The 12,986-nt window shown below is 40.3% G+C and overlaps 1 protein-coding gene and 1 long non-coding RNA gene across 2 annotated transcripts; one reads left to right on the forward strand and one right to left on the reverse strand.

Annotated features, from left to right (window-relative positions):
* Positions 1 to 1,861: 1,861 nt before the first annotated feature.
* LOC109110192 (rhodopsin-like) lies at positions 1,862 to 3,431 on the reverse strand. Its single transcript, XM_042762975.1, has one exon. The coding sequence runs from the start codon at positions 3,323 to 3,325 to the stop codon at positions 2,261 to 2,263; it is 1,065 nt and encodes a 354-aa protein (XP_042618909.1). The 5' UTR covers positions 3,326 to 3,431; the 3' UTR covers positions 1,862 to 2,260.
* Positions 3,432 to 10,033: 6,602 nt separating this feature from the next.
* On the forward strand, positions 10,034 to 11,804 carry LOC109084618. The gene is made up of 3 exons (XR_006160594.1): positions 10,034 to 10,416; positions 10,779 to 10,961; positions 11,128 to 11,804. It is a non-coding gene; the product is annotated as an uncharacterized LOC109084618 (long non-coding RNA).
* The last annotated feature ends 1,182 nt before the right edge of the window (positions 11,805 to 12,986 follow it).

Here is a 12,986-nt window from a genome sequence, read left to right on the forward strand (position 1 = left end):
ACAATTTTCTTTGTCTTAAAGACATCCTATTTCAAATTGTGGGTACAGCTCTGTTCAATCAACGTAGATACCTCCTAGTCGATTTAGAAGTACCGGTTTAAAATCCCAAATGGGTGTATAAGAGAGCTCGCATAATACCTGAACCTGAAACACTCACCATTTGCAAAGTTCTGTTATAGTTGTAGATTGTTCCGTTGTCTGATATGCTGCTTGATATTAAAATAATAATAATAATAATAATAATAATAATGTTATATTACTATGGTTTTACCATTTACTGCACTTCTAGTTATTTACGCATAGCAGCGAATGAATCAGAAGTCTCTCACATTTACTGAAAACAGATACAATAAATACTTTTGCTTTGCAAAATAAGTTGAATAGCCCTGGGTGCCATCAGTTCTTTGTTGTTTCTTAAAACATGGTAGTCTTTGATTCTTCTATTGGTTATTTACTGTTTTTCTTGGATTTTTGTTTCCTTCATTAAAAGCAAAGAATTAGATGCACACCTTGTGCTCTCCTTTATTTCTCCTAACTGCTTTTTTCCACAAGTTGTCAATGGGATTTAGATCTAGATTGCTTTAGGACACTGGACTGGTTCAGGTTCATTGTCCTGCTGTGAGACTCAGAAACTGGGTCCAACATTGTGCTCCAGAACACCTGTATTTGCCTGATTTCACCCAATGCCAGAGACAGCAAAGCAACCCGCAACCCATGTTTGACTGCAGGGCTTGGACAGCAGCTTTAGTTTTCTGTCAACATGGAGACGTTGTGGTTCAACAAAAAAAGTTTAATTTGGTCTGATTTGTTCAAGAGGGATTTTGGAATGTACTGCCTTTAGTTTAGAAATCGCTTCCTCATTTATTTGAAGACTTAAGCTTGTCCACACTTGGTTATAATCTTGTGTCTGACCTTCTCAGACCTTCTTTGGTTTTCTTTCTTTTGTCCATGCTCATTTATCTATAACTACAGTACTTCTAGAATGTGCCAATAATATTGTCCAGGCAATTTCTCTGTGAAACTACCTAGAAAGTTATAAAATCTTCAAGTTTTTTTTTTTTTTTTTTTTTTTTTTTGGTTTTGTTCAACTGCCTCCAAAAACATAAATATGTGTATACCAAAATACTATTACCAACTTAATTTTTTTGCCTCAATAAACTCCTAATTTGCCACTTGTTAATAGTAAAGTAGTTGCTTGTAATAGTTAAGTTTAGGTATGTGGTAGGGTTAAGTGATCTAAAACATGGTCATGCATTAATATGTGCTTAATAAACAGTCAATCAGTCAGCAGCAAGTACTAATAAACAGTCAATATCCCAGTAATATGCATGTTAATAAGCAACTAGCTCATGTTCTAAAGTGTTACCAAATGTTGTGTGAGGCTGTGTGTTTGTATCCCTATTTACACAGACACCAGTGAAAAGCAAACTATACATAATTATTATCTATTTTCACCACTCTGACCTAGAGCAGGATTAACACGCCAGTTCTAAGCCTACCTAATTCATCCATACATATCTGTCAAATCATCCTTCACAAAGCCTTTAATCCAAGGTGACAGTGAGGATTGCCCCGGTCGTATACTTGCATTGAATAACATATTGAGCCTGTTATAATATCCATAATTATGGTGCTGTTAACTTTGGAAGTAATGTATGCACTTTTTTCAATTCTGAAACTCTGTCGTATTGATGATGATTAAAAAGAATAGATTAAAAAGCACTCAGCCTTTACCGAAGACATTAGCGGTGGGAATATATACACCACATTAAAACTCTCATCAGAAATCACTTTTATTTAATTTAAAATACTATTTTGACATTTTATTAACATCACAGCTCAATTAAAACATAAACAGCAATTTAATTTGCAAAGTGCTTTTTATTGTTACGTTGCCTTGAATACATGCCTCTACAATCACAACAAAGCCAGTATAAGGAGTCCAACAGTAAGAGAGTTAAGATATTTTTCCTTTTGCTCCATTTTAGGAAGAAAAAATCAAAAAAATCTTATGCACTGTTATGCTGGACTCGCTGGATGTACTGAAACTGGGACATGGTCTGTCCTCTCTCAAAACTGTCTTTTGGTTGAACCAATTGGGTTTTGTGAAAATACAAAAAGGAAAACTGACAGACATTTTTTTCTGCAAGTGGTAGTGGTTGCTCGTTTCCCTGGGCTGAACACTTTGTGGTCTCTGTGTCGTCGGTTGCCGTTGAAGCCCAGTGCATGTCACTGCTTATTCTGTGTCACGGACAACTGTTTACGCAGGGGACACGGAGCTGGAAGACACGGACGAAGCCTCGGTCTTGGATGCAGTAGTGGAGGCGCCCTCTTCCTCCTCGAAGGGGTTCTTGCCGCAGCACAGGGTGGTGATCATGCAGTTACGGAACTGCTTGTTCATGCAGATGTAGATGCATGGGTTGTAGACAGCAGCACTCTTGGCAAAGAAGGCTGGCACGGTCATGAAGACAGGCCCAAATTCGCTTCCCTGGTGGGTGAAGATATACCAGGCCACGCTGGCATATGGGATCCAGCAAATCAAGAAGCCGATGACCATGATGACAACCATGCGGGTGACCTCACGCTCAGCCCTCTGGGTGGTCTCAGACTCCTGCTGCTGGGCAGCGGCATCTTTGACGGTGCAGACGAGACGGCCGTAGCAGAAGAATATGACGATTAATGGAATAATGAAGTGGACAAGGAACATGTAGATGACAAAGGACTCATGGTTGTAGCCAGGGGCGCGAGTGTAATAGTCGACTCCGCACGAGCACTGCATGCCCTCGGGGATGTAACGGGACCAGCCGACCAGGGGAGGTACGGCGCAGGTGCAGGCCATGAACCAGGTGAAGACAACCCCCATGATGGCGTGGTTCTCTCCGAAGCGGAAGTTGCTCACGGGCTTACAGACAACCATCCACCTCTCGAAGGCCAGCACCACCAAGGACCAAAGGCCCATTTCACCACCCAGGGTTGCGAAGAAGCCTTCGAGGTTGCAGCCGATGCGTCCAAAAACAAAGTAGCCATGCAACGACGTGTACATCGTCGTGGTGAAGCCACCGAACACCATGAAGAGGTCGGAAATGGCGAGGTTCAGCAGAATGTAGTTGAGAGGTGTACGCAGCTTCTTGTGCTCGATGGTGACGTACAGAGTGAGGAAGTTGATAGGGAAGCCGGTGATAATGAGGAAGAACATGTACGCGGCCAGGCAGCCGTATGCCCATGGCGCCACCAGGTAGTACTGGGGATAGTCGTACGGGCTCTTAACAACGCCGGTGGCATTGGACATAGGCACGTAGAACATAGGTCCCTCTGTACCGTTCATGGCTGCGGTTGGATGTTGTGCTCAGCCCCTTTCTGTGGTAGTGTTTGGATGGCTCGGCAGGACTGTGGAGAAATGAGGCAGGACCGTGCTACGACTTGACGGGGCGAGCCTGCAACCTGCTTTATAGAGACTCACTTGGGATTACCTGATGTTTCCAGGCTGTCAGCACGAGTCTATTTAGGCCACAGCTAATAAAATAATCTCAGCCATCATGGCACTGCATATCTGGCAATTTATCAAGTTATTAAGGTTGTACCTGACCAGCAGGTAAGCAGTGAAAAAAAAAAAACACAAAACTTCCTTTGGGACACAATGGCACACTCCCATATTGGATTGCAACATGTCAGTGTCAATACAGAGGCCCTGAATAGGATTTGGACACATGTCAAAATGACGAAAGGTCTTAAAAAAAGACAATAAAGTATGAAACCAAGATAACACACTCAAATTTTTAAGCAAAACATTTGACAAAAGAAGTTTGCTAGGTTTAAAGTGATTCAATACGCAAGCTATTCAAAAGTCAGACACTTTAATGTGGTCAAACCACAAATTGTTTCATGTTATTGTGATGACCTGTGCTGCATTAGTACCAGCAAGGCATGTTGGAATAATGTAGGGTATACGCCTGAGGAGAACCATAGAAAAGTAGGCCACATTTCACACACTACAAAATCCCTAACAAGTGCTCTAGTAGAATGTGTTGGTCTTGATACATTCAAAGTATACATGTCTAGATGTAGATGTTTGTGTGTGTTTTCTGGGAAGTGCACTCAAAACCTTGGGGATGTTAGTGCCATTCTCAGACAGCTGATCTAAAGGACCCAGAATGCTGCACGTCTCTTTAACTACTGTTCTTAGTAATCATCAAATTTAATCAAGCACATTAATTCAATAATACAAAATTCATTCATCAGTCATTTTTAATTCAGGATATTAAAACCAGTGCATTAAACACAAGAATACTTGGTATTAATTTATTTCCTCTCTTCTATATCCTAGATTGTGTAGTGTCAGGTGGACTAAGGGTACCCTTGGCACTATGAAATGCCTGGGTTGACATGCTCAAGGCTCAGCATATTTCTTACAGGTGGGTTTTATGAAGAGGATTTACAGATTACAGGAGAGTTACTCTACAACGAGGAGCCTTAAGCACATTAGCTGCTTGCTAGTGTGTCTACAATCCACACTGCATGGGCTGCAGGGAAAAGATTGGCTGTAATTGGTCAGTAAAGTCTTAATCGGCATTCTGTTCAATAATTTCAAAATATTTTAACACTAAATATTTACACAATCTGAAGTAGGCTAAAATACACTGAATGAACAGAAACGTTTTGTCAGTAATGTCAGTGGGGCTGCAATTTGTGAGCTTAGTTTAGATTTACTCCAAACGTCCAAAGTTTCAGATTTTACAGTGAAACAATTACAATTAAAATTAAAACATTAATGCACAGACAAACTGATGAAATGGAACCAAATCTTTTTGTAACTCATTTTCAAATTGAATTCAGCCCAATCACTGTGTACAGTAGATAGTCAGTCATTTGGTTGGTAATTGTAAAAGGCTGATATATGTTGTTCTTATCGATTTAATGATGCTGCTGCACAAGTGTAAAATCACAGCTAAAATATGAGGGGTTTACACTGACTGACTATAAAACTGAATCTCATAAGATCTGCCAAGAACATGTCCTGCTTTTATTATTATTTATTTAGTCAACATTAGCGGTGATATTTTGAAAATAACACACACTACATGATCACATTACTTTTTGTAAAAAGTGGACAAATGCAGTAATTTCTTATTATTACTTCCACATGATTTAATTCTTAAAATATATTTTTGTTGGTGTAACCCATTGTTTTCAGGTTGGTTTCATCCACCCATCCATCTTTTTTCCAAACTGCTTGTCCTGTGTAGGGCTTGCAGGGATGCTGGGGATCTAAAATTGCAAGTGATTTGAAGAGTTATTTTTTATGTGGGTTGTGCTTCCGAACTGCTCCTCTGTGCGGATGAATCTTTGTTCACCACATCAGAGGGGAAAAAATATAATTTATCTGCTGCTTTTATTCAAAACAAATTAAAAATGTAAATGTTATAAAAATATATTACGATTGCTCAGTCAGATCAGATCACAAAGCAGAATTACTCTCATTCATAGCAAGCAAAAAAATAACTATCGAAAATAAATACTTCACTAACCATAGCAAAATGAGAGAGAGAGAGAGAGAGAAAAAAAAACAGCAACGCAGGAAACTTAGTACCAGCTTAATACACTGATCTTAATCTTAATCAAGCAAACAAGTGCTCTAATGATAGCTAGCTACCTGTTGAGCCACTGAAATGTCTTAAAGGTTCAGCAAAAAAAAAAAAAAAAGTAAATTAAAAAAAATCCCATTTCATTCACGGGCTTCTGTCACTTTCTCTTTTTGACTGCAGACTCTCTGCAGTTTGAGATTTCTTAGTTTTGACAACAGGTTATACAGATGTTAACGATGATTGCCATTTAGAACTTTCCTAATTAAATGCAGTAATCGAGATATTCAATTCTACATAACTGTTGTAAGAACAAGCTACAAACAATCCTTACCACACTCAGGTCTTCTCCTTTCTGTTTATGGACACAATGTTTATAGCTGCAGAGATATAAACTCAGATTTCTGAGAGAAAAAAAAAATAGGAACAGCAAGATGTAAACTCAGAATAAAGAGGGAAAAAAGAGTCTGAATTGTGAGACATTAACTCAAACTTGACAAATACAAACTCAAACTTGAGAAATACAAACTCGAAATTGCAAGTAATAAAGTCAGACTATATCAGGGGCGCAGATAGGATTAACTGGGGGGGACCAAGCTGTCCAGCAGTCAAATTTTTTCAGTCCAGAAAAATCACCAGCTCAGTCATAGATGATAGTACAGGTGAATATCATAGAAAATATCTTTATTTTCTGTAATTTAATTCAAAAAAGCAAACTTTCTTATATTCTACAGTCATTGCACACAAACTGAAATATTTCAAGAGTTTTTTGTTTTAATTCTGATGATTACAACTTACAGCTTAGGAAAATACAAAATTCAGTATCTCAAAAAATTAGAATATTGCTTTTTGAGCTTGATCAGTTTGATTAATTTTGAGTATAAATACTGTGTACCTCTTGGGCTAGTTTAGAACATGCAACAGTTGTCCAGAAGACAATCACTGACACCCTCCACAAGGAGGGTAAGCCACAGAAGGTCATTGCTGAAAGGGCTGGCTGTTCACAGAGTGGTATATCAAAATATATTAATAGAAAGTTGACTGGAAGGAAAAAGTGTGGTAAGAAAAGGTGCACAAGCAGCAGGGATGACCACAGCCTTGGGAAGATTGTCAGGAAAAGCTGATTCAAAAACTTGGGAGAGCTTCACAAGAAGTGGACTGAAGCCAGAGTCAGCGCATCAAGAGTCACCACGCTCAGACATCTTCAGGAAATGAACCAGAAAAAACATCAGAAGCATCTCACCTGGGGTAAGGAGAAAAAGAACTGGACTGTTGCTCAGTGGTCCACAGTCCTCTTTTCAGATGAAAGTAAATTTAGCATTTCATTTGGAAAACAAGGTCTGGAGTCTGGAGGAAGACTGGAGGGGCACAGAATCCAAAGTCCAATGTGAAGTTTCTGAAGTCAGTGATGATTTGGGGTGCTGTGATGTCTGCTGGTGTTGTTCCAGTCATCTACCAGGAGATTTTGGAGCACTTTATGCTTCCATCTGCTGACAAGCTTTATGGAGATGCTGATTTCATTTTGCAGCAGGACTTTAGCACCTGCGCACAGTGCCAAAACCACTTCCATGGTATTACTGTGCTTGATTGGCCAGACAGCATGCCTGACCTGAACCTCACAGAGAATCTATGGGGTACTGTAAAGAGGAAGATAAATAACATCTGAAAAACAATACAGAAAAGCTGAAGGCCACTATTTTGAGAAAATACCTATGAATAACCATCAGAATTAAAACAAAAAAACTCTTGAAATATTTCAGTTTGTGTGCTGTGGGTCTATATTTTAAGAAAATTAGCTTTTTTGAATTAAATTACAAAAAATGAACTTTTCCATGATATTCAAATTTTTTGAGATGCACCTGTATATGATCACTATGGTTACCGCTACAGGCACAATTGAGGCAGCTACCAGCTCCTCATAGGACCCCGTGGTCAGGAGTTATAGCACACACACACACACACACACACACACACACACACACACACACACACACACACACACACACACACACACACACACACACACACACACACAGAGAGAACGTAAACAGCAGTGGCAGCACCATCGTCATGTGTTTATTGACAACAGAACAGCGTGTAGTGAGAAGGTGGGTACAAAGTAATGGTTAGATTATTATTGTGCTTCAGCTTGCGTCTGTCCTGACCCGATTCTTTAGCACCAAAACAAACACACCCATACCCCAACAGGACCTGCTACGGTGGCCGAGAGAGCTAAACGCACTGCAAATGACATAAACACCTGCAAATTATGAAAATATCTTCATCAATTTGACAACACGTGCTGCAAATACTCACAATACAAACAAATAAAGAAATGTGCTGCAAAAACACAGACCACATCGGAAATATTTAAGGGAACCGTAAAGTGAAAACATGGCTGGGACATAATTTATCAATGTTTGCTCTGAAAAGATCTTTGTTTATTTTAACATCCTGATCATACGATTCCTTAGCTATTTTTTGTTGTTGTTGTTGTTGTTGCTTGTGTGGAGATTATTAGCCTAAATAAGCTGACTAAATACACAATTACTGTAACTGTAAACGGTTATGTGACTGGCTAACTTACTTTTACAACTTACCTTACAAAAACTAACCATAGGCTGGCTAACTTTTACAACTTACCTTACAAAGTATATTTATTATATAAAATAGCAAACAAAAAATGGTTACTGTAATCATGCACAAATTAACCATGGATTTACTACTCTAACCATAGTTTAACCATGGTATTTGTACAACTGTGGTTATACAAATGGTAATTTAAGTTTTGTTGGGGTAATTTTGTTTGTGTTGAGTATTTGCAGCTCGTTTCTGTATTTGTTTGTGTTGTGAGTATTTGAAGCTTGTTTTTGTATTTCGTTGTGTTGCGAGTATTTGCAGCAGGTGTGCTGTCAAACTGATGAAGATGTTTTCTTAATTTGCTGGTGCTTTTTATATTTGAATGTGTTTTTGTGAAGTTGCAGCGCATTCAGCTCTCTCGGCCACCGTGCGCCGCGCTCATATTTTGAAATCTTAGCCCCACATGTACATACGCAACCATGGCAACGACTATTGCGTAAACAACACAAGCATATTAAAACAAAAGCCAACATGGATAATTTGTGTGAAACAAAGCAAAATCAACATTACTCACCTATCAAAAAGAAACAAAGCAACCTCGGTGTCCGATTCGAGGCCTTCCCACTCCTTGAGTTTCTCTCTACCGCTGGAAAGCTGCTCCGATATTTACGCGGGTCCTGTCTCTTGCCTGATTGCAACCCTTCTTTTTAATGTTTTGTTTCTCTGATATTTTCCTCTTTTTTATCTGCCATCTCTTTTAATCTACAGCCCATCTGCTAATATGCTCATTTTGAATAAAAGCGTCTGCTAAATGACTAAATGTAAATGTAATGTAATATGCGTCCTGTGCACTCAAATTGAGCGCTCTCTTCTCGCTATCAGGACAAGACACACCCCCTTACTGCTGATTGGCTACAAGTGTGTTATGGGACTTTGTCAGACACTGCGGTCAAAAGCGTGTTTCAAAAATCGCTTAGTACATGTTTAAGGATTGGCGGGCAGGCTCGCCACTACTTAGGCTAATGTACATAGCGGAAACTCCGATTAATCCTCTGTTTACCAATGTGCCTTTCATTGAGACAGTGAGGGGGACGGATCGGGTTACTATGAATCTGGGGGGGTCATGTCCCCCCGTCCCTAGTGCCATCTGCGCGCCTGGACTATACTATTAAGCTCTGTCTTGAACAGTTGTGATTTTACTCTAGTTGAAGCTATAGTGTATTAATGATGAGAGAGAGAGAGAGAGAGTGGGAAAAAATGTGCAGTGTAACCACACTGTAAAGCCTGCAGAACATCTCCAATGACAATGATTTTGTTTGCTTTCAGTTTGAAGAGGAGGATGTGTGTTGTTCTGTAGAGTTGTCAGAGTACTGCATACAGAATGAACACAGAAAGACATTCTCAATAGTGGCTAATTCCAAGAGTCACCAGGCAATTGGATGCTAAGTACAAAGCTGCTTTAAAGCAAGCCTCCGAGGTTAGCAAAAAAGCTACGGTACACTGGGAAGGCAAAGTTTTTTTTTTTTTTTTTTAAACCAATGTAATTGTATTCACTTATATTTATGCTGCGTTCATGCCATTTGTTTTAATTACCATAGACTCAAGATGAAAATCTTCTTTACTGTTCTATTAAAGAAAAAAAAGTCACCTACATCTTGAAAAGGCTAAAGGTGAGTAAATTAACAGTACATTTTTTATTTTTGGGTGAACTATTCCTTTATTATGAACATCGTTTCTGTCATGATCTTGCCCATGGTCCCCTGTCTTGTGTTTGGACTTTTGTGTTACTTCCTGTCTAGAGTGTCATTTGTAGTCAACTTGTAGTCCTATTGTTTCATTGGTTGTCTTGATTCCTTTCCCAGATGTGTCTTGTTTCCTTGTTATCCTGTTAGCATCTCTGTGTATAAATAGCCCAGTGTTTCAGTTAGTCTTTAGCTTTGTCCCAAACTGAAGTGTGAGGACTCTGGAGTGCACATTTGAAGTGTGATTGCAACACGACGTAAACTGTCCCAATTCAGAATGCACCCTCCAAAGACCACATTCCAAGGCTGACTGTGTCACCATGGTGCGACGAAGGCTGGTGTATTTCAAAAGCAACTTCAAATACACCCTCTGTTTCCCAGGAAAATTAAATGTACATCAGATGGACACATTGCACCCTACCATACCCTAGAATCACCTGTGCACAGATGATGACGGTGTTTATATTCAAAGATCATGGAGGATGACAGTTCTGTGGGGGAGTTCGCACTGAAATGTAAGTATGTGCTGTGTCCCAATTCGCATACTATCTGTCCTAAATAGTATTTGAAAATAGAATTAGCATGTCCCAAATCATAGTATGTTTAAAAAAGTATGCCAAAGATTCCTGGATGGTCTACTACTTCTGGTTAGAGTTCGAAGTGCAGATCGATGCACACTCTAATGGCTAATATTGCCCACAACACATTGTGCGGTGGACAAGGATTCTATTAGAACTACAAACATCCATAAAAAGAGTTAAACCACAAACATGGTGGATGTACGCGAACCAATGGACAGGTAGAGAAAGGGATTTGAGTGATAAATATCCAATGTCCAACCTGATGAAAGATATTAATCCAGTGTTATCCACCTTAGGGGAATGAAGAATCCAAGATCTGGGGCCCTGGGGCCCCAGAAATGGTTATGCACAGTCCTACTTTCTTCGGACTACTAAAGGTCACCCCGGGTCAAGAAAAGAAAACGATGCAGTGCCATAATGTCCCCATTATATCTGATTCTGATGATAGTAGTAATGTCAACACCATATCGTCTCATAATGTATGTACATGTTGTATATTTGATTGTGTTATGTAATAATAATAATAAAAATAATAATAATAATAATAATAATAATAATAATAATAATGTAGTTTTATATGTCCCTACCTACCTCCTTATGTACAGAAATTGTGTTTTCTCTATGATTTTCTATTTTTCTTTCTAGGTTTGTATCAGTGAGGGCTGTCTTGGGCCGTGGTGAGCTACGGTGGGCCGACCGGGACCGGATTCCAGGTGAGTGAGGTAAGTTTTAGTGAAGTGAATGAAATGATTGTTATTTTTGTGTGTTTGTTTTATTTTGTTCCAGGGGTCAGCCACCGATGGCCTTACTAGAGAGGGTTGTAAATGGTCGGGGTGTACTGTAAAGGGCTGTCCACACCGGATTTACAGGTGAGTGGGTTAGGTTTTAGTGCGGTAGATGATGTAGGGTTATGAGAAATAGGGCTTTATGCCCCAGGGGTATTTTATGAGGGGTTACTTACGGGTAGGTGTTAGGGATGAGGTGTGGGTGGTCGGGTTCGGGTTAGGTTAGGTATATAGATAAAAACGAGTTCCATCCTCATTAATTCCACCCTTATTAGCATATGCGATCTGATTGGCCAAAGCTTACCTGGCCGTATCTTTTGAAGCGGAGGTCCGATGTGCACATAACTGGTATCGTTAGGGGAATGAAACGTCCAAGGTTCAAACCTAAGGTCTGAACCTGGTTGTGCTCGGTCCATCCGTCCACTGACCACTAAAGACCCATCCAAGCCAGGCCAAGTTCACAAGCACGCATCCCCTCTCATCCTTACATCTGATTGTGGGCACGACCTCCCGATCAAAAGCCTCCCAATGTGACCCAGGGTTAGCAGCCCAGGGTTAGAGTGATTAGGGTTTTGCCCAGGGTTACGCCACAGTGGTTACCAATGGTTAAGTTTAGGGCCAGGGTGGGTATAGCCACCGGGGTTACTAACGGGTAGGTTTAGAGCCAGGGTGTGTATAGCCAGGGTTAGGGTTAGGGTTAGGGTTAGGGTTAGAGGTTAGGGTTAGGGTTAGGGTTAGGGTTAGGTTAGGGTTAGAGTTAGGGTTAGAGTTAGGTTAGGGTTAGGGTTAGGGTTAGAGTTAGGTTAGAGTTAGGGTTAGTTAGGGTTTTGGTTTTAGGTTAGAGTTAGGGTTAGAGGGTTAGGGTTAGAGTTAGGGTTAGGGTTAGAGTTAGGGTTAGAGGTTAGAGTTAGAGTTAGGATAGAGTTAGGGTTAGGGGTTAGGGTTAGGGTTAGGGGTTAGGTTAGGGTTAGGGTTAGGGTTAGGGTTAGAGTTAGGTTAGGGTTAGGGTTAGGGTTAGGGTTAGGGTTAGGGTTAGGGTTAGGGTTAGGGTTAGGGTTAGGGTTAGGGTTAGAGGGTTAGGGTAGGGTTAGGGTTAGGGTTAGGTTAGGTTAGGTAGGGTTAGGGTTAGGTTAGGGTTGGGTTTGGTTAGGGTTAGGGTTAGTTAGGGTTAGGGTTAGGTTAGGGTTAGGGTTAGGGTTAGGGTTAGGGTTAGGGTTAGGGTTAGGGTTAGGGTTAGGGTTAGGGTTAGGTTAGGGTTAGGGTTAGGGTTAGGGTTAGGGTTAGGTTAGAGAGGGTTAGGATTTCTGTAAGTCCAATCGACAGGTCCCGAGGGACCTGAAGATGGTTATGCACTGTCCATCCGTTCCACTGACCGCTTTGCCATGGTGTGGGATCAGGGGGATCCCATCACAGACTCCTGTTTTGCTCTACATAATTTTTTTCTTTTGTCTTTTCAGGTCCCAGGATCATCCGTGACTCCGAAGGTCAAAAGGTCACCCTTTCTGATATCGATGGCTGAATGAACTAAGCTTCTTTGGCTAATTCATTTATATAAATGTTAAACAGAGTGGGGCTCAATGGGCAGCCTTGTCTAACTCCTCGTTGCTGAGAGAAAAATTCTGATTGATTATTCCCTATTTTTCAGCACATGTATTGTTTTTATACATGGTGCTGATTAAATCAAAAATTTTCCCTCCAATCCCATTTTCCAGTAGTTTT

Source organism: Cyprinus carpio, chromosome A8, assembly GCF_018340385.1.
Source record: "Cyprinus carpio isolate SPL01 chromosome A8, ASM1834038v1, whole genome shotgun sequence".
NCBI classification, from domain to species: domain Eukaryota; kingdom Metazoa; phylum Chordata; class Actinopteri; order Cypriniformes; family Cyprinidae; genus Cyprinus; species Cyprinus carpio.